General features: G+C 46.7%; 3 protein-coding genes across 5 annotated transcripts in view; 1 reads left to right on the plus strand and 2 right to left on the minus strand.

The window, feature by feature from the left end:
- Window positions 1–145: 145 nt before the first annotated feature.
- On the minus strand, window positions 146–6335 carry LOC139392511 (methionine aminopeptidase 2-like). The gene is made up of 11 exons (XM_071140525.1): window positions 6047–6335; window positions 4876–4977; window positions 4491–4553; window positions 4068–4170; window positions 2962–3123; window positions 2587–2768; window positions 2363–2457; window positions 2166–2262; window positions 1943–2046; window positions 1385–1500; window positions 146–1303 (listed from the first exon to the last, which is right to left on the minus strand). The coding sequence occupies exons 1-11, from the start codon at window positions 6333–6335 to the stop codon at window positions 1051–1053; spliced, it is 1566 nt and encodes a 521-aa protein (XP_070996626.1). The 3' UTR covers window positions 146–1050.
- A 1228-nt stretch (window positions 6336–7563) lies between these two features.
- LOC139392611 (vezatin-like) lies at window positions 7564–19363 on the minus strand. 3 transcript variants are annotated; one of them, XM_071140704.1, is made up of 13 exons: window positions 19220–19363; window positions 17468–17605; window positions 14102–14191; window positions 13777–13961; window positions 13352–13636; window positions 12701–12853; window positions 12332–12479; window positions 11728–12077; window positions 10874–11067; window positions 10329–10429; window positions 9985–10192; window positions 9647–9876; window positions 9095–9535 (listed from the first exon to the last, which is right to left on the minus strand). In XM_071140704.1, the coding sequence occupies exons 1-13, from the start codon at window positions 19253–19255 to the stop codon at window positions 9326–9328; spliced, it is 2328 nt and encodes a 775-aa protein (XP_070996805.1). In that variant the 5' UTR covers window positions 19256–19363; the 3' UTR covers window positions 9095–9325. The 3 variants fall into 3 exon arrangements, with proteins under 3 accessions (XP_070996804.1, XP_070996802.1, XP_070996805.1); XM_071140703.1 differs by having other exon boundaries at window positions 7564–9876; window positions 12701–12841; XM_071140701.1 differs by having other exon boundaries at window positions 7564–9876.
- The window catches only part of LOC139392610 (FYVE, RhoGEF and PH domain containing 6), a 29657-nt gene continuing 21020 nt past the window's right edge, over window positions 19347–27983 (plus strand). Inside the window, exons 1-2 of the mRNA XM_071140700.1 lie at window positions 19347–19776; window positions 25291–27604. Coding sequence (XP_070996801.1) covers window positions 19767–19776; window positions 25291–27604 — 2324 coding nt within the window. The 5' untranslated portion in view covers window positions 19347–19766. The remainder of the gene's footprint in view (window positions 19777–25290; window positions 27605–27983) is intronic.

Genomic DNA, 27983 nt, shown 5'->3' on the forward strand with positions numbered 1-27983 from the left:
TGCTAGAGGCGTCACTACAGCCTGGTTCGAATCAGGCCGTGATTGGGCGGCGCACAATTGGCCCAGCATATCATATTTGTTCTTAACTGACTTGCCTAGTTAAACAAATTAAATATCGCCAATCAAGGATATCTTCCCAGTGAAGGAATACAGAGAATTTTTTTTATTTCAATAGTTTTCTTACAAAAACATTTCCAGGGAACTCAAAATGAAGCACTACATTTGAGTACATATAGTGGCAGCAGCCATTTCAAAGATATTTTACAAATCGCTTCTCCAGTATTTGTTTCTTAAGATGAGTGCAGAGTCCCCTCCCTGTATCATGAAGCCAAACATACAGCTGTAGATGCATGGTTGTCTAGTCATCATCGTTCCCACCAGGAACTCGAAAGGGGAAGAGTTGTGCAATCGAGTGACTAGTAACTGTCAGGACCCGATGACCAGAACACTGTAGGGTCAGGCTGAAAGACCGCAGTCTGAACCAGGAACTGTATAGCAGTAAGGGCCAGGAGTTTTTCCTGATCAGGTCACATGATTAGGAAACACTCCCTTCCCTATGCATACTTCGAGGGAGAAGGTACTTATTTTGGTAAGGAAAGGTTTGTTTCTTCACATTCTTACTGGGTCTAAATAATGGGTGTTCTAAGCAGTTGAACTGTAACAGTTTGAGATTCTATGGCAGTTCCGGCTTCAGAAGATTGCTGAGACACCACTGTGTCCACAGATCCCTCTAGCAAGGGGGAAAATGACGACTAAGCTTTGTGGTTACCAAAATAAAAGAGGGGAAAAAAGATTCAGCCGCTGCTACATAAGCTTGTCCCTACATGCTCGCTCTTAAGTAGCGGTAAAAATGCATTGTGGGGGTACCTTACAGCAGCGTTTTTCATAGCCCTTACTGGCTGCTCTCTGCCAAGGTGGAGAAATGGGAAGAGACCAAAGGAAAGTCCTGTATTTAGATGCTGTTTTTCTGTTGGAAGTGCAGGCAGACGGTTCAGTGTGTCTATTCTCTGTATTGGGGTGGAGGGGTTTGAATGAGGTTGGGTTCCGTATTCAATAGTCGTCCCCTCGGCTCACCACCTCCTTGCAGGTGGGCCTGAGCAGGATGGTGTGCTCGAACTGGGCGGTGTAGGAGCCCTTGGTGTCGCAGAGCGGGGGGTAGGGGTCCACGATGCCCAGGTCGCACAGGTTCTTCAGGGCCATCAGGTACTTGCTCTCCCCCAGCCGGTCTAGCCAGCGCCGGCAGAACGCCAGTGTGCCAAAGTTCTCGTTGATAACGTTCAACAGGTGCTTCGCCCGGGGGAGTCTGGGGGGAGGAAGGGGGAGAGAGAGGGGTAGAGAGAGGGTGGAATACACAGTCCAGTGTTCACACAGGCAACCAACTTACCTGATTGGGACGTGTCCCACATCAAAGTTTTTCATGTAATGAGAACACTCCATGTCATCATGGACCACGCCCTTCCCCGTGCTGCCAAATGTCTCGATGGCGTACACCTCTCCCTCCTGGTGGCGCAAAAGAGGGAATCAGTCAGAAAAAGGACACTTATTGGGGTAGGAGGACACTGCTGCAGTCAACCAAATACATGGGGGCAGGCAATCCTGTGATAGAAATTCCTTCATCGACGACACCAATTCAGGCATGCAGGTATTATGTTAATGGCTAATTGGATCTGGCTCGGTTCCTAAGCACACCATTAACTCAGCAGCATTACTCAGTCGCCCTCCCACAGCACACCATTAACTCAGCAGCATTACTCAGTCGCCCTCCCACAGCACACCATTAACTCAGCAGCATTACTCAGTCGCCCTCCCACAGCACACCATTAACTAAGCATCATTACTCGGTCAACCTCCCACAGCACACCATTAACTCATCAGCCCTTTCTAACCTCACCCCCCTATCTCCCTCCTTGCTCTTCAAATGCTCAGTAAGACAGATACACACCTCCATCCTGGTAGCTTCTCCTCCTTTGACAATGGGGACAGTCTTGCCGGCATGTATCCTGTACTGGCCAATTGAGTGGCCGTTCAGGTTTCTGATTGGCTTCACTGGAAATTAACATTTGTGAGGAATTATATTTGATCATAAATTACAACAAATTCAGTGTGTGTGAGATATATATATATATATATATATATATATATATATATATTCAGTAGCTCAGTACCTTGGTATGTTTTGCCGTCAATCTCCACCTCGTACGACTCCATCACTTCCTGAATTCTCTCTCCAACGTCACACAGACGCACGTCGATTCCAGCACACTGATGAAGCATGATTGAGAGACTGAACATCTGAACTACACTTACTTCAAATTATATCAAGTGGCCTCAGGAATGGATGGCGTGTGAATGGATGCCGGACCTTGATTCCAGTATTGGTGGCGTCTCTCACGGCCTCCAGCAGTTTGTCATACTTTGGGTTGAACGTGACGGTGAAGGCACAGTCAATGATCCGACCTGAAAACACAGTGGGAGTGAGCACAGCATCCTACATGGTCTGAGTGGTTAGTTATGTCTGTTTATGTGGCAAGTATGTTTTGATGTGTGTGTCAGCTGAACCGTGTGTGTACTGTGGCAAGGGTGTACCGTTGATGTGTGTTCCGAAGTCGATCTTGCAGACGTCGTCGTACTGCAGTACGGTGGGGTCTCCGGCGTTAGGGGTGTAGTGAGCCGCACAGTTGTTCAGAGAGCAGCCGGTGGGGAAGGCCAGGCCTGCATTCAGACCATTCTCCTTGATCAACTTCCTGGAACAGTTTTCCAACCGCTCACTTAAACACAGACACACGCACAGAGAAATGAGTTATACAGAAAGAGATAATATAAATTGATAAAGGGATGAAAGCGCAAGAACGGACGTATGCAAAATATGAAATGCAAAAGAGATGGAATGCAAGGGAAAAAGACTGACATATAGAAAGAATAGGAAGCAACATCTCAGCTGTGATGATGATGAAGGCTCACCAGATGTCGATCATGGTCATGCCAGGTTTGATGAAGCTGCGGACATGCTGGCGGACCTGTCTATGGGCCTCAGCAGCCTGTCTGAAGTCGCTCCACATTTCCTCGTTGGCCTTGTCCAGAACCCGCTTCTCTTCATTGGTGGTCCTCCATGCCGCGCTACGCCTGCACCAAGGGGAATCAGCAACAAGGTTAGCGGTCAGCACACACACACTTGTTCCCATCACTGTGCATGAAATTCACAAGGGGAATCAGCAATGAAGTTAAAAAACATTGTCATTGCACGACTACCTGGAGGATCAACAACAAGGTTAGTGCCCACGCATACATCTTACTTCCCCACCCAGCACAGTGACTGAGGGGGAATCAATGCAAGCATGGCTAGAGGATAAACCAAACAAATTATACTGAGGACGACAACAGTGTTTTGGGTGTTGCTAAAGCTGCAATATGTAACTTTTTCAGCGACCTGACCAAATTCACATAGAAAAGTGTGTTATAGATCTGTTGTTCTCATTGACCGCAAGACTAAGAAGCGGTAGATCTGTTCTATGTGCGATATTTCTATGCTTCCTGTTAAGTTTCATTTTTTACTTTCAGTTTTGTAAACCAGCTTCAAACAGCTGAAAAGACAATATTTTGGGGTATGAAAATATATTTTACAGCGGTTAAGATTGTACAATGATTCTCTACACTATACTTGGTTTTGTCACAAACTGAAATTAGGCAAACTATTAGAATTTTAGCAACCAGGAAATGGCAGAGTGATTTCTGCATAGCGCATCTTTAAGAGCCCTTTATGTCAATGAGTTTCACATCAGTGAAGAGATCCAAGGTGAAGAATCACCCTGTCACTTCTGTCTGATAACCACAATGACTGATGCAAGTATGCCAGGCAGCACTGTTTATTTCAGAACAAACTCAAACCTCCCTCCCCAGTTTGTGTTGAAGGTTGGACAGGTATAGCATGATGATCAGAGGAGTTGCCACTCTAGTATAACACAGTGTTGGGGAAATAAGAGTCTGGGCCCCGCTTCCACACTAGCCAAGTACAAACCACACACCAAGCCAAGAGTAGGTGTTTGTGAGATTGTGTGTATGAATCTTACCCATCCTGTAATGAGGGGTATTCACATTCCTGACCGATGGGGAAGACGCCACTTGGATACAAGTCACAGATGGGCACAGACGGAGGGTCAGTCTGAACTTTGGCTGTGAAAGACCGGAAGAAACAAACAGTCACATAACCGTTCATTACTAGTTAATAAACTATCTAGAAGGTTTGAGTTGGAATTCCAGAGGTGACAGAGCAATATTCAGGCAAAAGCCAAACATGCCCATTAGCCTGAGGGGGGAGGCACCCAGATGGCTGCAGGGTTATGGTTATGCTCCAGAGTGCAGCAGTAAGGCAGAGAGCCAGCCAGTCATATCCATCACTAGCTCATAGTCTACTCTCCCATTGCATCCTATACATGACCAGACAAAGTGAAAGCCATAATTCTCAAGTGTCAAATGAAATAAGACCAACTGACGTCCTTTCTTCTTTTTCTTCTTCTTCTTCTTTTTGCCTGCCGAGTTCTCCCCCTCGTCTCCATCTGAGAGAAAAGGGGAGGAATTTGAAGTAATTTAGTCATATTCAAAGGTCACAAGAGTTTATCAGCTCCCAGCAAGCCATGTATTGGTAGATGTGTATGTAGTTATGTGTGAGGTCATCTCTGCGCTGTGTCCACAGCCAGAGATGGGCCAAACATGTGGATGGTTGAGGGTGGTTAGGATTTGGGTCATGGGGCGCAACAACAGGACTGGACCCAGATCAGCTGCTCCGTGGCAGGGTGTGAGGAGCCATGGTTGGATCTCGGCCCATGTGGTTCTGGGTCTGCCTAGTACTAGGCTAAGGTTACTGTTACGGTCTCTTACCATCCTCCCCGTCTTCTTCTTTCTCTTTGTCCTCCAGAGCCTGCTTCTCCAGCTGTTGTGTCACGTCAGCCACTCCATTGCCCTCAGCCTCGGTGCCGGCTGCTGCAGTCATAAATTGCACAGAGACAGATACACATGGGCGAGCTCATCCTATACATCTTACTAAGCACGACATGGCAGCCGTGGTGACCACAGCTCCATCACAACAGAGAGCATCCAGGAGACCCGAGGGAGGGGAGGATGAGAGATGTGTTATGTGCGTGCAAGGGAAGGTACTGTCCAGTGGGGAAGTGATCCTTTTGGACTGTGGACAATGATCCCATTCCGCAAAGTGTATCCCTGAGGTTAGGGACTTGGCAGGAGAGGGGAGAGTATTAACATCTGTGTATAACCTTGGGGGCCAGCACACGCCCACGCAGCTAAGCCTGCTTTACTGATGTAAACACACACATTACAAGCTAAATGTTGTGTATGTCAATTTAAAGGGCAACTGTCTGACATCCATTAGAAAAATGCATGCGAGCTGTAGCTAGTTGAGCTTGTTACAAGAAGATGGGTTGCTCGAAATAGCACATGCTAAGGATGACGTTATGTCAGCAGTAAGTGTGCAGTGTTCAGTGAGCATGCTGTCTGAATCAAAACAGCATCTTGACATTTCATAGCTAGCTAGCAGGCAGCGGGACAATCATTGTGATCAATCATGCGTAACTAGTTAGTGTTAAATATATAAGTTATCATGAAACACAGTTACAACCTCAATCATCGAAGTATATGGAATCAAACTGTATTCTGGCGTTTACGTTATGTAAGAAAGTTAACTTTAACATAACAGCATTCCACCACACATTATGAAACATCAAAACTTGGCTTTGAACTTGCTAGCGACTTGTGGAACATGCCAGCAAAGGACTACGAACTGCGGCTAAGCTAGCAAGATATCTAGCCAGCTAACTAACAACTAAGTTTGCTTGTATGACTATTTCCGTCTGTTAACTGACATTTCGACATTGTGTTCGGATTGACAGAAGTATCGCCCCATGTTTAGCTATCGAGCTACGGGTGTGTTATGAGAGCGAGGGGTGTTTCATAAGGCCTGGCGCACGATTCACAAGGCACACTTTTCTCTAGGCACGCACGGCTCAGCGGTAACTGGCCTGTCTGTAACTCTTACCGGGGCCTGCCGACTTCTTCTTCTTCTTTTTCTTCTTCTTCTTGGCTGTCTCCTCGGAAGGGTCTACCTCCTCTTTCTCATCTGCATCTCCATTCAGGACCGTCTCTTCTTCGAGCTTCTGCTCGGTTACCTTCGCCTGGACGACATCCGCCATGATTGCAGGCGTTAGTGGAAAAGGAAGCGCGGTGGTTTGTGGGTAAGGTGAGTGAGAAACTTGCCGAATCAGCTGAGCGCGTGCTGTGCTTGCTGAATGCAAAGTTGCTGTAGGACTTAATTCATGGATCACCATCACAATTATCCTAAAATATGTATCCCCAGAGACAAAATATCATACACAGTGAACAGCCCTGATTCAACAAACCTGGTTAATGTGTTATAACCATATGTGAATGTATGTTGTACTCTACATCTTAATAACCTTTACTTTGTATTATTACGAATGAGAAAAATATTGGCCGCTAGATGGCAACATGTATTAATACTAGGTAACAAAGGATTTGGAGAAGGGCCCATATATTTCCATACACTTATTCCAGCAGCAGGAGCAATTTAATAATCATCAGTCACCACACAACAATAACTCTATTGCAACCAGCTTCCAAATTCTCTCAAGAATAGCCGACTCCACGCTCCCTGCCCTAGGCTCCTTCCAATGATCTGGGAAAGCCAGGTGAGGAAGCAGCAAATCCCCAGTAGTAGGCTTCCACCATTCAGGTCAGTTTCACCTTTAATCTGAAGTCTTCGGACATTAGGAGAGGAAGCCAGCTCAGCGTATTGACATGGTGCCTGCTGGTTGTTTAAGGATGCTAAGGCTAATTCAATGAAGACAGGAAGCTATGCCTGCCTGCTCCATGATTCTTTGGGCAGAGAGGGATGGAAGTACATCATTTTAAAATGATTGGACAGCTGGGTTGTTGGAGACACACACTACTGCTCTGTTTGGTCTCAATGTGGCTTTTGCAGTCTGAATATGGACATTTTTTGCTCTGCCCCTAATAATACCTCCTTCTGTACTTCCACACCAGGGGAAACCATCCTCATTAAGTATGTCAGACAGCCCTCTCTCTTTCTGTTCTCCAGCAGCCTGTCTAGCATGGACTGATTGGGTTTGTGTTTCACCGGGTGGCTGATACTGGGGCACACACTCACACAGGGACACAGAAGAAAGCTAGAGGGGCTGTTTGGTCTACCTCAGACAGACCAATGAGGTTTCAGTTTCACAAACACACACAAATTGTATAGGAAGTTAACCTGGGACTATTCACAACAGCTAAATGTTTTTAAATGTGTGAGAGACGTGTGTGTGTGTGTGTGTGTCTACGCCCTGGGTCTACATGTGGTACAGGGATCACCAGCTGTTCTAGGTCCGACATATTTGTGACTCCACAAAAGGTCAGGTAAACCTCACACTACCCTGACTTTAACCCCCTTCCCCCTGGGGTTAGGGTCAGTCTCAGGCAGCTGAGAGAGACAGGGAGAAAGAAAGAGACCGATATAAAAAGAGAGACACAGTCAGCTCCAGAATAGCATTTTATTTTACAAATGAAATGCAGGAGGGACAGAACTCACTTCAGGAAGTGGACATATGGGGGAGGGCTGGAAGGCAAGACAAGGCAGACACGGTGAGGGGGCAGACACCCTCGGACAAACACAAGTGGAATCATCTGTGCAGTCAATAAGCACATGCTGTCCTTCGATCATCACTCTAATTAATTGTAATCAATGATAGTAGCATTCCAGGACACTCCGTAAAACTGTCCCAAACCAATAGAGTTGGATCACATTCTAGTCAGTATTATGGAAACACAGATGCTGAGACCGGGATAGAGAATTTATTTGTATTTTTTTAAATGTAACCTTTAACTAGGCAAGTCAGTTAACAACAAATTCTTATTTACAATGACTGCTTACCGGGGAACAGTGGTTTAACTGCCTTCTTCAGGGGCAGAACGACAGATTTCTTACCTCGTCAGCTCAGGGATTCGATCCAGTAACCCAACGCTCTAACCACTAGGTTACCTGCTACCCCAGATACAGTGGTACAAACTCCATGGAAACATTTTCAGATGTACACAAGACAGAACCAAAACATTCTGACACAGCAGACCATTCAGATCTGAGATACATGTAGTAGATGGGGAGTTAGACACACGCCAAACAGATTTCATAGAGGGTGCAGTAGGGGTGGCATGAGGTAGTACAACACTTTCCCTCAATATTCACCCAGTTGTCGTCCCCTCATGGCCTCTTCATTGGGGCATCATTGATCCTGTATCCTGCATCAGATGAGCACTTGACGAGACCATTGGGGAAATAAGCACTGTGAATGTGTTTGGTTCATTAGTGGATGGGGATGAATTTCATTTCACAGCAATCCACTGCCTGACCATATTCATCTCTCAAATAAAAACACACAATATGTAAAAAATATTTCCAAATCTGGTAGGCTAGTCCATTTTACAAGGTCAACTATGTCCACCCTTCTCTCCGACGTCTCCGTCTGCTCATTGGTTGCTGTGGGTTGAGTGACAGATGTTTTAGCCAACACATCTTTGCAGTTATAGGGCCATTCCTAGTGAGGCGGGGAGTGTGTAGAAGTGCAGAATCAGAGAGACAGACCAGAAAAAAAACAATGGTCAATAAAATAGCTTTGCTCTGCTGTCTTTGAAATGTACCTCTCCTTCCCCTTTTACAGTGTGGTGTGTGACAGGAGTCATATAGGGAGTGATGTGGTAAAATGTATAATAATAATTTAGCTAATTAGGCTTTTTGACTCAGACATCAATATGCTAAACTGTTAGCCAATGTTGACATACCACGGAAAGGTACTGGTCAATAGTTAGAGACAATGTAATTGATGCTATAACCAAGTCTCTCTGCCTCCAATAGCTACAGGGGATCCTTAGGGTTAAACTGAAGACCTTGTGACGGTGAGGTCAGAGTTTGTTTTGTGGTTCTTGTACCTGAGTAGCACAGGAGAGTGGCCACAGGGGATTGTGGGTAAAGTATGGATACATGGATGGAGGAGTGTAACAGAAAGTGGTGTAGTGTAGTGCTCTTCTTAAAACTCACTCAGACGTCACATTCACACAATGCTCTCTCACCCAATCATGCACGCACACACACACAGATGAAGACATGACAGAGAGCCATGGATCCAAGGAAACGGACAGCCGCAGTAAATAACCCAGGAGTGGGTTCAGACATAAATACAGGAACCCTGGCTGTCTGTCCATAACTGTTCTGTTCAAAGCGCCGTAAAGCAGGAGGGTTTAGACTCTAGTTCTTCTCACATGACTGTCCATCATGCAGGGAACGCTTCTCTCCCTCATCCTCTTCTCCGCTGTCTCCAAACGTCTGCTCCTCCATGTTGGCGAAAGTGTGCGAACGTGCCGCCACCTGGGCGGCGAGGGCGGAATTAAAGCTGAGCGCCGCCGAGCCGTGTAGTTCCGTCAGCCTGTCCATCACCGTGATGGCGGGGATCCGGGGCTGCAATAGAAGGTCGGGTCCGTTTAGTCCTGCCCCCTGGTCCGGCAGCCCGTCATATTGGTAGAGTTGCGTCCCGCCCGGGACTGAACCTTCACCCTCCTCCCCCTTTACCTCCGCCTCACCACAGCAGAACTCTGTAAGTGCTTTTTCCTCTGCCTCTGTGAGGGGGCGCTCGTCCCCGACCCAGTCTTCCTCCTCCTCGTCGTTCAGCCTTTCCGATAGGTTGTTTCCCTCAACAACACCTGGTTTGGCCACACCCACAAGTGTCAGAGTGTCCAATGAGTCGGAGGGTGTCTGAGATGCTATAGAAGTTTCCGCGGAAACTATAGGCATCACCGCCGCTAGGAGACAAAATAAACACATCATTCAATGACCACATGAAATGAGAGACAGAGAACTAAAGGAGCGGCAGAGGCAGAGAGGTGCATTGTGGGTAGGCGGAGCGAGACCTTGGTCGTTGAAGAGCAGCTGTTTCCACTTCCTCCTCTCGCCCTCGGATGCCCGCTGGCCCAGCACAGCTTTGAGCTCCGATAGGACGCGCCGAGACTCCTCCCTCTCCCGCCGGTGGCGCTCTCGTTCCTCGGGAGACAGCATGTCAACTACCGACCCCGCCCACCCATTCTCATCCTCAGAGTCCGACACGTACGCTTCCAGCTCCTGGCCAATCAGAGGGCAGGAAAGACCCATTACACATAAAGACACACACTACAGGCACCTAGTTGAGTGTGTGTGTGTGTGTGTGTGTGTGTGTGTGTGTGTGTGTAGATCCATAGTGAGTGGTGAGGTTCAGTACCTGCTCCTCAGGCACGGGGTCCCTGTCCAGGATGAGGGTGTAGGTTGGGGCAGGGGTGCATGGCACAGGAGGGAGACACTGCTTTGGACCATCAGGAGTTCCTGAAAGAGAAAGGATGGATATAATGTATTACACACACACACTCAAATGGAGACACACCACTCTAGGCAATTATCTGTTTGCTTAAACTGTGTATCAGATCTCCTGAGTCAGTCAACCTGCTCACAAAGAGTAGACCTCTAAAACGTGCTGAAACAGTCTGTGGTGAAACTAGGCCATTGTTCCCTCCCTCCCATCCCTGCGAGGTCTGGTTCTTATCCTATATTTGAAGCAGCCACTTCCTCACTGACTCTGAATAGTCTCTGGGCTGTGCAGGGGGGAGTACTGACTAAAAATAACCCTTCCACTGTAACCATGGAAACCGGGGGGGGGGGGGGGGGGGCGTCCAGTATTCAGGCCCAATATCAGGGCCTGTCACCTCTCAACCGGTCAGCTGCGTTAACTGCCTAAGCCTAAAAAAGGTAGTGTGTGTGTGTGTTCTTCACCTGGGCAGGTGTTAGCTCTCCTCAGCATGCGCTCCACTTGGCCAACAGTGTCCTCCCAGCATCCGGCGCTGGCCTGCATGTGGGGCTGCAGGTGGCCGAGACGCTCCTGGAGGTCCTGGTAGCCCTCCACAGTCACCTCCACCGCCTCCTTCGTCACCATCAGCTTCTCCAGGTCATCCTCCAGGATAATAATCCTAGTGGGGGGAAGAGGTGGTGAGATGAGGGGAGGGGGGGATGGGGCGAGTGGGGTAAGGAAAGGGGGCTAAAGGCGTCCGCATGCTTCCCAGACGAAACAGCGACCACATTTTGTGACGCTTTAGTTCATTTCGGACGTCAGCACACAACATTTTTTCTCAAGGCAAGCCGAAGTCAGTAGCCGAAGTCTACGCCCCTTCGTAAGAGATTGGTCAACAATAGGGATTCTTCGATACAGTTTCTGTTGTCATTCAACGAGACATTCATTCATGGACATTTTTTCATTGAGAAATACTGCACCAAATATCTTAGTTAGATGTAAAATTGTGTGACTAAGATCTCCTCTGCAAAAACGACAAAATTAATGACAGATTTCTTGAGCTATCTTACATTCATGTAGACTATTTGAGGAAGTGTGTACTGGCTACGGCATCTCAAAATGGACAAACAATACTATTGCCGCTTTTTTTCACGTTTTTCAAGAGAAGGTCCTTTAAGGGAGTATGCAAGCACTCTCGTTCATTTCACCGAGCCGAGTTCGGCTATGCACCAGCCGAACTGAAGAATACTGACGCCTGTAGAGGGCTGAGGAGGGTATGGAGTAACAGGTGTTAGGGTTAGGAGGGCGAGGGTTGAGTAAGGGGTTAGGTTTGACTCACTCGTTGAGCAGGGCCCTGAGATGCAGCTGCAGGCTGCGTACAGACGTGTGCAGTGTGTTGAGCTCTCTGCATTTCTGCTGAGCGCGCCCCACCCTGTCCGAGCCCTGCGTCCGGCGCTGCGTCTCAAAGTACCGGTGGAACTCGTAGCTACGCTGCATGTCGCCCAGGCAACCGGCCAGGGCACCGTGGAGAGGCTGTGTCACCGTGGCAACAGAGCGGTGTATGGGCGGAGGAGGGGTTCCACCTTTGACCCAATCTTCCCTGGGCTCCTCCAGTCGTCGTGGTGACAGCAGCAGGGCCAATCGGCGGAAACATTCTGAGCTCTGCCCCACCCACAACTGGAACAGCACCTGCAGGACGGAAAATCCACAGGGACAAACAGAGTAGCTAACACCCTCACTCTGACAATGACCCTCATTTCACCTATTGACCTGATTCTAAATGATCTCTTCCTTCTATCTTTCTCATCATGTTTCTATTCTACTCTTTCTTTTACTATCTATATAAAAGCAAGTTCTCCATCCCAAATCTAACCCAATCTCATCTTCTTTCCTTCCTTCCATCTCTCTCCTTCCCTCTCGTGGTTCAGGTAGGTGGGTCTTACCTTGAGGGCAGGGAGGCTGTAGTCATCGGTGAGCTCCTGTGCCTCCTCGTCAGTCAGGTGCTCTGTCCCCAGGCCCATCCCCAGCTCCTTCAGAGGCACCGCAGACACGTAGTTGGTCACATTGTCGATCTCAGAGTTCAGGGGGTACGTGGGTACTAGTTAAGGAGCCATCAGCTCACAGATTGACACTCATATATTAAATGACGTGCCAATTGGTCAAACAGAATATATCCTCTAACACACATTCACTCAAGTGTAACACCAAAGGGTTACTGGTAGAAATCAACCTTTAGTGCTTGCACTGTTTAATTCCTGCATAAGTTGAGTCTGGCAATACCCCCTGTCTCTGAGTGTGTGTGTGAAGGATATGCTTTGAGCATGTGGCAGGTGGCTCGGCGGGAGGCTCTGAAGGCCGAGCGGAGCGCCCGGTACACCGCCTTCCGCAGGCCAATCAGCTGCTGCCCCCGTGGCCCCAGCCCCGCCCTACTAAAGGAGCTGGCCGCACTCACCCTGTCGAGCAGACTTGACAAGTGAAATGTGATACAACTGTGCAGACGTCCCAGAGAGGCAGGGAAGCACACGCAACACGACATGCTAACAACATGCTAATAACACGTTTATGACAGACAACAGGACAGGCTAACAACATATGACACGGTTATGACAAAATGCTATCACAAAACAAAGATGATAAATGATGAAGACATATAACGTGACAATACTGTCCTACCGACAATACTACAGACACTGAACAGTGAAACAGAGGGCAGGGCAGAGATAGGTAAAAAGTGGGCCCTTCAGGTAATGATAAACTAAGATAATAATAGATACTAGCCTAAGTGCTAATCTTATAGTTGGGGAGATGAAAGTGCTAGTGGGTGAAAGTGGACAGCAACGTTAAGGACAGAGTATGTAACTCACAGCAGGGTTAGCATGTACACTTACAATATGAGTAGGAAGGTGAGGATGCACACTCCCACTATGGATGAAGTAGATAGATAGATCAAATGGTCCACTTACAGGGTGAACCCTCGAGAGATGACCTCTGTCTCCTGTAGTAGTCTCAGGGACTTGCGGGCCAGGCTGGTCAGAGCCTTACTGTTCAGCGCCATGGTCTGCAGCTCGGAGGCCTGGGTGTGTGCTGCTCTCTGCATCCTCCCCTGTCTCCACAGCCCCGCCCCTCGCAGACCCACCCAGCCCATGACTGCAGCACACCATGGGATCACAGCCAGAGACCAGGCCCCGGCAGAGAGAGAGGACAGGCCTAGTAACACTGCAGCCAGGCCCACCAGCACTGCTATGTCCCTGAGAGAGAAGAGAAGAGGAGAAAGAGAAAGAAAGAAAAAAACAAGATAGAAGGAGATGGAATGTTAGCGTCTGCTGTGTGTACATGTAGATATTTATGTGTGTTTGTGACTATGTTAGGATCTGTGTTTGGGGCGTACCACTGCGAGGGTGAGGCGAGGAGGCGCGGGCAGGGCAGGGAGTTGTCTCGTCTGGGTGAGCCGGAGGGCGAGGCGCCCAGGGTGAGCAGGCTGGGGTCTAACAGCTCGATCAGCTCCACATCCTCCTGGAGCAACACATCCTGGTCCAGGATACACCGCACCGCATATTGGCCAAACACACAGTCCTATAGGGAGGGAGAGAGAGAGAGATGGCGGGAGGGAGAGGAAGAGGACACAGAGAGAAAGAATATAAGAACATGTGTCTTTGAGATGAAGTCACTTAAAGTTCTATGGTTAGTCCCATGATTTCCATGGTGACCCTTACCAGCTGCTGCTCCAGCATATGGGCCGAGGCAGCCTGGTGGAACGGGCTCCGCCTCCACAAGGCATCAGCCAATCTCCGTAGACGTCCTCCCTGCCAATAACACAGAGGAGGATGGGTCAGGCGGGGAAGAGACTGGAGCTAATAAGGGGGACAGAGTAGGCAACCAGGCATAATTCTGCAAATGAATAAGTCGCACATCCTTCATACGAACAGCAGACGACACAGCCTACTACACCTGTGAGAGCAAACTGGGGAATGGGCTCTGGCCATCAACCACAAATAATGCTCATAACAGACACACACAGAGGTCACATTCCTAAGAAACATTTTCTTCATTCCAGGGCATATCCCAGGAAACAGGCTCTTTAAGACACCAACAATGGGTGACTGATTGTGTGTGTGTGTGTCGACTTCCCCCCCTTAACACACTCCTATACACACAAACACCCTCCATTCCCCCTAGTTGATAGTCTGCCAGGCAACAATAGGAGATTCACTGTAAACAAACAAAGTAAACAGAATTATATTCTAATCACTAGCAAACTAACAGAGTATTAATAAGCATTCCAACTAAATTGTACAATTCGATATGCTGCTATTAACCAAATAATTCTCAAAAATGTCTCAATTAGAAATCCTGATCCCCTTCATTTAGCCATAATATAGTGTGAAGAGTGAGTGAATTAAAATGCCTACAGCGAGTCAGAATAGCTTATTTTCCTCACAGTATTTTCTATCCTTGGGGAAAGTAGCAGTACTATCCCATAGTCATTGGTACTATCAGTATCAGACAACATCACCACTAAGGAGGCATATTTCAGTCCCAAATGGCAGCCTATTCCCTATATATAGTGCGCTATTTTTGACCCAGGCCTGTAGGGATTCAGTGTTCCAGCCAGGCTACAGTTGCTCATGAATAAGTTTCCACTCGGTAAAGGTCTAGGATCAGCTCACCCTCTCCCAATCCTAACCTTAACCATTAGTGTGGAAAATGCTAAACTTAACCAAGATCAGCATCTACGGGCAACTTCACCCTTACTATTGATCCAGACTGGCCTGGGTGTCTTTTCTACCCTGACTTTCTGTTATTGGGAGTTTGGGACGGAGTGCGTTATTGGTCAGCAGGCTGCAGGGCTATTGATTATGGGTCTGAGTCTGAGCTGCAGGACCGGGTGTTCACGCCACACTGACCAACCACAGCAGGAATAGAACGTGGCATCTAAACCACCCCCCAGAGAGAGGGTAGTGTGTGTTAGTCGTGAAGGGGGAGGCCCATGTAGGCGTTTTCATTCTCTACTACTTACTCATCTTAATCTAATATCCCCCATCCAAACATTAAAGCAGGAGACAGAGACGGGCCACACAGAAAAAGCACACACACAGACAGCAGAATGCAAACACAGTGACACAAACAACCAAAACATCACTAGGAAGTACAGTTCATTTTCTGGTCCTGTCTTGCTCCTTCTCTTTAGTATTCCGCTGGCGTCATCCAGAGGAACATTCCCGAGTCTTTGTGCTCCCCGTCTGCCGTGTGAGAGAATGGAAAAAAAATACTCTGCAAAGACGTGTGAGAGAAACTCAGAGAGAGAGAGAGAGAGAGAGAGAGAGAGAAAGGGTAGGGGGAGTGAAAGAGGAAGAGAGACTGTGACATTATGTATGTGTTCTAAATCTTGAAGCCATATTGCCATAAAACAATCCTCAACGCTTGATCTTCTCTCCATCTCACTCTCTTATGACTCCAGGATTTGAAGGAGGAGACTAGGCAGGCTGGCAGTGAAGTTTTTTTATTGCCAATAAACTTCAACTAACCTCGTCCTGCCTTCTCTCTCTTCAGTTAGCGGTCTCGTCGTGACTTATGTGACATGACACATGCAAAAAGGCAATATATATATTCCCATTGGTAGAGTCAGAAGGAAATTGTGGCACAAAGAACCTTTATTCAGATGGCACACACTGACAGTTTCCCATATTTCTCATCCTCTTGCCTTAATAACCTAATTTGATGTCATACAATGCTCTGGTCTAGTGTGACATTTATTTCTGTAAAATAGCATCAATGTGGCCCCACGTGCCATCAAACATTTGGGAAATCCTATTTCATTCACAAATGTGGATGATTTTCAGGCCCAGTGTGTGCTAAACAGGCCCAGTGTGTGATAAAAAGGAGCAGATAACCAGTGTTGGCCTCGGACTGTCTGGAAATCAAATATACACCAGGCAATCGTCCATGTTAACAGGCGCGCACACACACACACACACCTCTATCTGGGCTATAGGAAGATGGACAAGGAATAACCATATCTTTGCCATTAACCCATAGGAATCCCCATCCTTGAAAATGGTTGGATGATGGCAATGCCCAATAACAACGTCCATGTTTAAACGGGTTATATCCATGATGAGTCCTCTATGAGAATAATTCCCAAACGCTCCTCCGAATAACAGGCTCTCAGAGAGGAAGCATGACGCGGACGGACGGAAAGTTCTTGGAGGAGGCTAATGTGACATAATTTCCTGTCCCTCACGGGAATAAATACAGAAACAGGAAAAGGAATGCACTCAGTCATGTGACCAGAACCCTGAAACATGAATGCATACAGCAGAATATTATTAGCAAAGAGCATATTACAGTACATATCAAGCCACTCACACCACAAAGTTTTATTTGATCTTTATTTAACTAGGCGAGTCATTTAAGAACAAATTCTTATTTTCAATGACGGCCTAACTGCCTTGTTCAGGGGCAGAACGACAGATTTGTACCTAGTCAGCTTGGGGATTTGAACTTGCAACCTTTCAGTTACTAGCCCAACGCTCTAACCACTAGGCTACCCTGCCACCCCACATACACAATGCACTCCAGGTATCAGTAATCTAATTAAGCCCCAATGAATGGGAATGAAAATATATATGAGAGAGCGAGAGACTCTTCCTTTTACAGAGTTTCCTAAACAGGACTAGGAATTCCCCTCAGCACTAATAGAGAAACTTGACCAAATAGACAGACCCTATCCCTGGAATAGGGGACAATAGTGTGTGTGTGTGTGTGTGTGTGGAACAGACAAATACCTTGCTCTGAATCTGTTGCTCTCTTTCCTCCATGATCCCTGTCTTGTCTGTCTGCCAGCCGTGTATGAATGTGAATGAGTTAGTGTGTGTAATATGTTTCATTGTTTGGAATCAATTGCAGATGTAATTACTTTCTGTCTGCCTGCATGAATGTACAGTGAGTTGGTCAAGCACACACTGAAAACACCCCAAGGCTATGGAATCATAGTGGGGGTTCATTATGTGGTAGCAGTGAGGGTTGTTTGAGTGTGTGTGTGTGTCTGTTTGTGGGGGGGGGGGGGGGGGGTCACTCACTGTGGGTTTGGACAAGCTGTCCTGGAGGGAGGTCGTAGTCACCTCTCCTCCTCCACATTCGTCCTCCTGAGACACTGTGGGACATGACTCAAAGTCTGTGTGTCCTAGATCATGCAGGTAGTGGAAGAGCGGAGAGTTCTGGAAAAAGAGAGAGGGGAGAGTGTGTAGAGAGATAGAGAGGGGGAAGAGAAAAAAAGAGGGTGAAAGGGCAGAAGGAGGATGGGGAGGAGAGATTTAGACAAATATCCGCTTTTTGTTCCTGTTCCAATTCTCTGTTACAGATTTCCCAATACACAGGAAGCTATTCTTAGAAGTGTCACAACCCAGCTGGCACTCCAAGTGGCAGGAAAAGCATCCCTGATCCGCAGTAGCATTACATTCCAATTACCGTCTGGAATCATACGCTCATTCTCCACCTTTTCTCCTATTCAACTTGCCATTCCATGCAGATTTCAGTCACGCTCTTTCACACTTGACTTCCATACATAAACACAGAGACCTTGATGCTGCGGGCACAACAGCCACTCAGATGACAAGCTAGAAAAGGAAATAATATATTATCTCTGCTCAAGTCGTGGTCGCCATGGGCAACTAATTGTATTACTGTGTGCAGCTGCTTGTTTTTTATTGATTAGCTAGGGTTTTGGGAAACATGGGACGAGTTAGCTAAGGGCTAAACTTATGCTGAACAAAGATATGTTAATGTTAAAAGCCTAGTAGAGAACACCCTATGCATGTGGACTACCCATCCCTAAACCTCCCCCTGGCCCTAAGCATCTTGCCTCTTTCAATACCCTTTTCTTAGACCTAAACTGCTCGAAAGTCCATTACTCCAATCCAGCGATGGAATTAAGCACAAACATAATAATCTAAAATCCTTGCATAAAAGAGTGCTCTACATGATTAAGTGTTAAAGCTCATCTTAAAGTGGGACTGGAAGTGTGTGTGTGTGTGTGTGTTGCCAGCAGGGATGCATCACAGGTCAGACTCCCACCTCACATCAGCAAAGTGGGCCTTTTGATCTCTACCTCTCCTCCGTTTGCCCCTAGGACAACGTACTGGCACTTGGCACTGGCATAACAACAATTTGCCCACAATTAAGAAAAAAATAACCAACATTATGAGCCAATTTCCAACCAGCTGCCGACGCTCCTCACCCGAAGGACGAGAGAAAACAAAACATCTCCGTGCTTCTACATCTGGAGAGCAAGCCATTTGCATACCTTGATAGATCCACCTATCAATACGTTATCATGATTACACACCCCGATCCAAGCATGACATGGTGGGCTAAAGTTACTCACTTGCATGATCGGACGGTATCGGCGACGTACATGTTGACACATCAGGCTGTCAGACGTTTCGAACAACTAACGTTATTCCCTTACTACGTCGCATAAAGCACCACACACTCTCCACGCCAGCTATGATGATGAAACAGCACACTGCCCCATGATAAGAAAAGCTACTTAGCAGTCAGGCAGGATTGGCTAGGCTACACGGCCAATTTAACTCGGATTTATGTCTCAGCTACGCATTACAGGGGTGTGTAAACGCCAATGGGTAAACGTTTCTCATGGCCATGCTAATAGGCTAGCTAACGTTAGCGAGCCAGCTACTCTGACAGTCTGGTCAACCACGCCAATTTCATCACGCAGAATGAATCAGAAAACCTATACAAACTCGGGCTTGACACACTGCACTACTTGTTAACGGAACATATGCGCCCGAATAAAAACACAAAACACAAACCTCAAATACCACATCTTCATCAAACTCCTCAGTCATTGCTCTCCGCCATCGATATCCAACCGTTACGCATTATGGGATTGTAGTCGTTTGTAAACGTCAAGAAGTGAAAATTTGAAGCAGTTACTAGCAATTTGCTAGTCCCTGTTAGCTGCGCAAAAACAAACTCCTCGGCAAAACAGCATTTCCCACAATCCAAATCGCCCAACGCTTCCCCGAGAACCTCGGTGTTCGAGCAGCAGAGACAGGATCCTCCAGTGGTCACGCCGGGCAATGCATCGTCCTCAGCCGGGAGCAAGGGAAGGAAACAGCGCCGTGGACGAAACACGAAACTCCAGAAAACTGGAAAAAGGGGGACTAGAGGAAACAGTTTATTCACGTTTCAGTCGGTGATATAAGCGACATTTTGTTTCTTTTTTTATGTTGTTTACCTGGTGTTCTTTGAGACTGACTGACAATGGCGCCCGAAAAAGAAAATCCACTAAATTCCGTACCATCCCATTGAAAGCAAGTTCACTCATGGAGTAAAGAAAGGAGCAAGTCGGGAGTCATGAGCGCAGGTTTGTTTCCTGGATGGCTAAGTAGTTACATTTAGTCGACAAAGCAGTTTATTTGAATGCGTTTGCAGTTAAGAGTTTTACAAAGCAAATCCATAAAAGCAAAAACGTATGTTACTTTTGCAGAAACATAGCTCAGCTTTTTCCAGGTTATTACATTGTAATGACTGTTTTTCACAATGATAACGTTACCTCTCTGAAGGCGTTGTGGCAAAGATGAGCAGTTTCCACCCGCTCATGATTTAGGTTCCCGAGGTTATTACATTGTAATGACTGTTTTTCATAATGATAACGTTACCGCTCCGAATGCGTAGTAGTGGCAAAGATGGGCAGTTTTCACCAGCTCATGATTTAGGGAGAACAGTCATTCTAGTTAGAATACTCCAACAAGAGTACATGCAACACAATTGATGCATCAGCCAAATGCGAAGAGAGAAAGAGAGCGTGTATGAGAGGGCAGATACATTCAGCTCCTTTGTGTAACATCTGCCCTCCTGTTTTGATGCAGTCAGATGCGCAATGGATTTTTTGTTGTTGTTACTTTCAAACATGGTTATATAACCTAAAGCAGCGATTGTCAACCACTTAACCGACGAATTTTCAATCCGTTGAGGCAAAGGGGATTTGGCACTGAAGTTTACAGATTTTTTCCATGAGTAAGTTAGCTAGAGGGTCATTCAGGCTTCATCCACATCCGCTCGGTGAATTCGCTTCTCTTGGTATCGCACTCGCCCGGCCAGTCAGTAGTCCTGATCCAGCCCAGTCGAGCAGAAAACGAGGCCATATCCTTTTGGGCATCTCATTATGGATAGTATATAGAGCGCACATCTTTCACAACAACTTCAAAACCAGTCAGTGCCATGAAATCGTTCAGGTCATACTCAGCAAATGATTAGATTTTTTTTAAACCAGAGTGAACAGACTAGGACGAGGAGGACGCATGCAGCAAGGTGACACGGGATTCTACTTGGGTTGGTGCCATTGAATCTGAGAGCACTCCACCAAAAATAAACAAGCCAGAAAACTCCAGTCATCACAATGGTTCTCTCACAATTCACGAAATGTAATCCATATAATTGTTGACATATATTTGACATTTGTATCTTAAAGCATAATTGAGAAAAAATGGATTGAAGTTGGAATATTTGTGACTTTTTATCCTTACCCAAAATATTTTTTCAACCTTATTCTTTAAGACTGTAGGTGCAACTTAGCAAAAGTTGGTGTCATTTGAAGCTTTACGGCTTTCTCTGTAATATTAGTAGTCTTTTCATTTCAATTACACCTTCCTTACATACAGTACCAATCAAAAGTCTGGACACACCTACTCATTCCAGGGTCTTTCTTCATTTTAACTATTTTCTACATTGTAAGAATAATAGTGAAGACATCAAAACTATGAAATAACACATATGGAATCATGTAGTAACCAAAAAAGTGTTAAACAAATCTAAATATATTTTATATTTGAGATTCTTCAAAGTAGCTACCCTTTGCCTTGATGACTGCTTTGCACACTCTTGGCATTCTCTCACATTCTCTCAGCCAGCTTCATGAGGTATCTGGAGTGCATTTTAATTAACAGGTGTGCCTTGTTAAAAGTTAATTTGTGGAATTTCTATCCTTCTTAACCTCTCTGGGATCGTTCGGGAGGATGCTAGCGTCCCACCTCGCCAACAGCCAGTGAAATTTTAGGGTGCCAAATTCAAAACAACAGAAATCTCATAATTACAATTCCTCAACCATACAAGTATTTTCCACCATTTTAAAGATACACTTCTCGTTAATCCAACCACAGTGTCCGATTTCAGAAAGGCTTTTCGGCGAAAGCAGAACATATCATTATGTTAGTCACAGAAAGCATTCAGCCATTTTCCAACCAAAGAGAGGTGTCACAAAAAGCAGAAATATAGATAAAATTAATCATTAACCTTTGACGATCTTCATCAGATGACACTCCCAGGACTCAATGTTACACAATACATGTATGTTTTGTTCAATCAAGTTCATATTTATATCCAAAAACCTCAGTTTACATTGGCGCCATGTTCAGAAATGCCTCCAAAACATCCGGAGAAATTGCAGAGAGCCACATAAAATAACAGAAATACTCATCATAAACTTTGATGAAAGATAAATGTTTTACATAGAATTAAAGATAAACTTGTTCTTAATGCAATCGCTGTGTCAGATTTCAAAAAAGCTTTACGACAAAAGCACAATATTCAATCATCTGAGAACAGCGTTCAGCCACAAATGCAAGCCATACAGTTACCCGCCAAATACCGCCTGGTACGGCAACTGCTCCGCCCACAACCGTAAGGCTCTCCAGAGGGTAGTGAGGTCTGCACAACGCATCACTGGGGGCAAACTACCTGCCCTCCAGGACACCTACACCACCCGATGTCACAGGAAGGCCATAAAGATCATCAAGGACAACAACCACCCGAGCCACTGCCTGTTCACCCCGCTATCATCCAAAAGGCGAGGTCAGTACAGGTGCATCAAAGCAGGGACCGAGAGACTGAAAAACAGCTTCTATCTCAAGGCCATCAGACTGTTAAACAGCCACCACTAACATTGAGTGGCAGCTGCCAACACACTGACTCAACTCCAGCCACTGTAATAATGGGAATTGATGGAAAATATATCACTAGCCACTTTAAACAATGCTACTTAATATAATGTTTACATACCCTACATTACTCATCTCATATATATATACTGTACTCGATACCATCTACTGCATCTTGCCTATGCCGTTCTGTACCATCACTCATTCATATATCTTTATGGTCATATTCTTTATCCCTTTACACTTGTGTGTATAAGGTAGTAGTTTTGGAATTGTTAGGTTAGATTACTCGTTGGTTATTACTGCATTGTCGGAACTAGAAGCACAAGCATTTTGCTACACTCGCATTAACATCTGCTAACCATGTGTATGTAACAAATAGATTTGATTTTGATTTGATTTTTGAATTGTGGAGTCAACAAAAGTCATAAATAGCATTATAAATCTTCATTTACCTTTGCTGATCTTCGTCGGAATGCACTCCTAGGACTCCCACTTCCACAAGAAAGGTTTGTTTTGTTCAATTATGTCCATATTTATGTCCAAATACCTCCGTTTTGTTTGCGCGTTTAGTTCACTACTCCAAAGGAGTTTTTGATATTTGATAAAAGACCAAGTCCATATTATGGCAATAACAGCTCAAATAAGCAAAGAGAAAAAACAGTCCATCATTACTTTAAGACAGGTCAATCCAGAAAATTTCAAGAACTTTGAAAGTTTCTTCAAGTGCAGTCGCTAAAACTATCAAGCGCTATGATGAAACTGCCTCTCATGAGGACCGCCACAGAAAATGAGGATGCAGAGTTACCTCTGCTGCAGAGGATAAGTTCATAAGAGTTAACTGCACCCCAGATTGCAGACCAAATAAATGCTTCACAGAGTTCAAGTAACAGACACATCTCAACATCAACCGTTCAGAGAAGACTGTGTGAATCAGGCCTTCATGGTCGAATTGCTGCAAAGAAACCACTACTAAAGGACACCGATAAGAAGAAGAGACTTGCTTGGGCAAAGAAACACGTGCAAATGAACATTAGACCGGTGGAAATTGGTCCTTTGGTCCAAATTTGAGATTTTTGGTTCCAACCGCCATGTTTTTGTGAGACGCAGAGTAGGTGAACGGATGATCTCCGCATGTGTGGTTCCCACCGTGAAGCATGGAGGAGGAGGTTTGATGGTGTTGGGGTTCTTTGTTGGTGACACTGTCAGTGATTAATTTAGAATTCAAGGCACACTTAACAAGCATGGTTACCACAGTATTCTGCAGCGATATGCCATCCCATCTGGTTTGCGCTTAATGGGACTATCATTTGTTGAGATGGTTTGGGATGAGTTGGACTGCAGAGTGAAGATAAAGCAGCCAACAAGTGCTCAGCATCTGTGGGAACTCCTTCAAGACTGTTGTAAAAGCGTTCCTTATGAAGCTGGTTGAGAGAATGCCAAGAGTGTGCAAAGCTGTCATCAAGGCAAAGGGTGGCTACTTTAAAGAATCTCAAATATAAAATATTTTTAGATTTGTTTAACACTTTTTTGGTTACTATGTGATTCCATATGTGTTATTTCATAGTTTTGATGTCTTCACTATTATTCTACATTGTATAAAATAGTAAAAATAAAGAACAACCTTTGATTGAGAAGGTGTGTCCAAACTTTTTACTGGTACTGTACATTTATAAATATAGAAAAATGAATGTATTTTTTGATTTGGCTAATTTTTAAATTTATTGTTGAACATAAAATGCTCTACCTGCATATCAAAGTTCCAGAATAGGACCTCTGCTACTTTTAGAATTATGATCCAATTTGTAAGTATTACCAATAGAGTGAATGTGAAAATGGATTCAAAATGGTCACCCTCTGTGATTTACTGGATGTGCAATGATACAAGTAAAGGGAGGGCTGCAATTGATTACATTGCCTACTATGCCAATTTCTCTGTATAAAATGGGCCATAAGTATAAAACTAGCAGAGAATATTATGTTGAAAAATGTGCCAAATCAAACATTTTATATTTTCAATATGAATGTTTATATTTTGCAATATTCATAAATGTATGTAAGAAATGTGTTCTTGAAATCAAATTACTATTCATGTCACAGAGCAAGCGGTAAAGCTTCATATGACACCAACTTTTACTTGGTAGCACCTACAGATGAAACACTATGGCTTCTTAAAGGAGGCCTGGGTGAGGACAACATGTCTTCAATTAATTATCTATCTATTATGTTTTAAGATAAAAAAAAATAGCAAGTATATGTCAATAAAACTTTGAGTGTCTCATATTCAATGCAGAGGTCTGTATTCATAATCCAGTTATCCATGTAGTGCAGGCTCAGCCTGCCACGGGCGTGTCTGGTGCCCGCTTAGGGACACATTCACACAGTAATTGCATTACCACCAAAGTGTTTTATTTGAGGGAGATGTGATGTCGCTTAGGTTATAGTTAGTTTTTTTTATTGTTCAGCTTTTCTCTACAGACAGAAGAGTCTACAGTTGACTGTTTTGGTCAGGCTCATGATAGGATATATGAGTACAGAAATCATTTGGTTCTTTCATTCCTCACTTTCTGACCACTTGCGCCCAACCTTACTTAGTGAGCTAAAAATCCCATTGACCTCTAGGGGTTGATTCTCTGACCCTTGCCCTGCCCTCTCTTACCCCCACCAGCTGTCTGTGTCCTGCTGCTGGCTGGTTGGTATGTGTCAATGAGGTGGTGGGGGGTTCAAGGGATATCCAGGGCAGTGCATGCATTACAGCAGGGCAGTGGAATGCGCTCTGTTTTGCTTTTTGCCTCCAGTTTGTGCCTTTAAACAGCCATAAAGGTTAAAGGGTCAATTCTTTATTTTCCTCCTGTGACGTGTGTTGTGTTTTCAGCAGCCCCCCTCCCCAGCATTGTCTAATGTCTACTCCTCACTCTTCCTCCTCCTCTAATTCTCTACAGGTGTGAAGAAGCCGCCAGTGGCTCCCAAACCCAAACTCGCCCCCTTGGTGAAGCTCTCGCCTCCTCCCATCGCCCCCAAACCCGATCTTCTCCTCTCCCAGCCTTCCCAATCCTCCCCCCTTCTTACCCAACCCTCCCCTGTCGTGCTAAAGAGAGCCAAACCTGTTGTGGCGCCCAAACCATGCCTCTCCAAACCCTCCACCCCAGCAGCCCCGGCTTCTCCCCCACCACCCAGACTCAGAGTACCCCAAACCCCTTCCCAGGAGTGCCGGGGGGCTGGGGACCACAGCCTCTCCTTCCTCAACTCCAGAAACGGGATCCTGTCGCAGCCCATCCTGCGCGACTCGGACTACATCATTCCTACGTGCTCCTGCGGACTCCAGGACTGCTCCCAATGCAAACGACTAGGGAATGGGAACGTTACAGAGGTCGGGAGCGATACGCTCGGCTCCTGGCAAAACGGGAATGCCACGGAAAGCACTGGAACCTTGGTAGCCAATCGGCCGTGTAAAACAGAGAACGGAGACAGTGAGAAGAGCGGAGGAGTGACCAACACCTTCCATCTCAGACTCAAGGACAAACCTCAGAGACAGGAGGGGCAGAGGGCTGGAGAGGGGAGCAGGGATGAGGAGAAGCTGCAGGGGAACAAAGAGGAGAGACAGAGGAACCAGAAAGGACAGGAGGGTCAGCAGTATCAGACTGGGTCAGGGGACCAGTCATGTAATGTTATTGAGGTGGCAGAGACACTTACACAGACTGAGACTAAAGCTTGTAATGCAGAACAGACATACACTGACAGCTGTAATGTAGACTGCAATGAGAGCAACACTATTCCCACTCCCCTCATCCTCCCACTAGAAGTCTCCCCCATTCGCACCCCCCCACAGACAACCCCCCCCATCTGCACCCCCTCTCAGACTGTTCCATCCACCCGCAGCCCCCCACAAGTTTTACCTACCACCCTCTCCCCCACCCAGATGGACAGTGAGCCTGACAGCACCCCCTCCCACGCAGAAAGCAGTACACAGTGTTCCAGAATACCCAGGTTACCCACTGACCTCTCAGTCCCTGCTGCCCCCAGTAAGCCCCTGCCCGTGCCGCTGCCACGCAAGCCCCGTAAGCTAGCCCTGGTAAGGCAGGACGGCCTGGAGGCCAGCACCCAGGAGGGAGAGACAAAGAACCGCTCACAGGGGGGAGAGGTGGGGGAGACTGAGGGGAGTGGGGGTAGATGTCTCACCTCAGAGAAGGAAGAACACACCCAGGGAGTGTATGACAGTCCCTCACCCCCCCAGGACCCTGAAGTTGAAGAGGAGCCTCACCCTGTGCCTCCACCTAGACAGAAGTCCCTCTCCCCCCGCCTCCACAGAGCCATCCACTGTCCCCTCAACCGAAACACCTCCCACTCTCTGGACTTGCTCTCTCAGCCTGAACTTAACACACTAACCTCAGAGAGAAGAGGAGGAGTGGATGAAGAGGAAAAGAAGGAAGAGGAAGTTGAGGACGGGTACGGAGACTTTGAGCGCTACCCCATCACCCGGAGCCTGCCCAAACAGATCAAGCTCAGCTGCCGCCCGCTCCCCGTCGGCATGACAATGAAGGCCAGCTCGGCGGAAGAGGGGGGGTCACCCAGGGCCCCACCCAGGAAGCCCCAGAGACACAGCATGCCAGCGGGTGCCCCCCCGTCCATCACCCCCCCTCCACCCCCTCCGCACCACGCCAACACCCCCATGAGGGAGCTGCCTGCCACCCCACAGGAGAAACCAGCTTGGCGCTTCCCAAGGCCCTTCTTCAGCAGGCAGAGTTCTTCCAGACACAGCAGCGGCGGCAGCAGCCGAGGGCCCCCCCTGGGGAAAGCAGCTCTGCTGGGGGGAAAACAGAGGGCACAGTCCTTCTCCTCGGCTGACCTGCTGGCCCGCGCCGACGGCACCAAGAGGAGCCTTTCCTTCCGGAAGCTTCTGGAGCTGCGGTTGTCTGTCAGGATGTTGCCACGGTTACTGGCCAGAAGCGGACAGTCTCTGGATTGTACCAGCGTGGAGCCGGGCGGGGGGACGGGGACGGTGGACCAGTCCGACGGCAACGTGGGGGTGTCTGGCAGGGATGGAGAGGGGTCGGTAGAGTATGAGAACGTTCCTCTGTATGAGGAGATACCGGAGTACATGAACCTGCCTTTCCTCAGCGCACGGCTGGGCTGGCCACTCACACACAGTCTGGACCCAAGCACACACAGACACAGTGACTCAGACGTCTATGAGGTGCAGGATCCATACGAGAGCCACTGCGACTTTAAGCGACCCCATTCCATTGACTATGAGAGGTACAGCATGTGTGTCACAGTGTGTGTGTTTGTGCGCGTGTGTGTGGTGTGTGTGTGCGACTGTGCGTGTGAGTGTGAATTCTTTCTTCCTCTGTCTACACACACAAAGGGTCTGGGTCAGGTTTCAACAGAGTGTGTGTCATTTTGTTGTCTGATTGCATCGTGCCTCTCGTGTGTCATGGGCGACTTAGGTTTCAACGAATCCAGAGTTACAGAGCTGATCGTAATCCTTTGATCATTAGTTGCCTACAGTAAATAACTTGGTTATTACACCATGCTAATTATTGTTACCGTAGTGTTAATGTACCACGACAGTCATAGATGTGTCACTTTTAATGAGCTTTAATGCTTCATGAATTCGATATCCTGGAAAGAGAGA

Source organism: Oncorhynchus clarkii, chromosome 33 (genome assembly GCF_045791955.1).
Source record: "Oncorhynchus clarkii lewisi isolate Uvic-CL-2024 chromosome 33, UVic_Ocla_1.0, whole genome shotgun sequence".
Classification (NCBI taxonomy): Eukaryota; Metazoa; Chordata; class Actinopteri; order Salmoniformes; family Salmonidae; genus Oncorhynchus; species Oncorhynchus clarkii.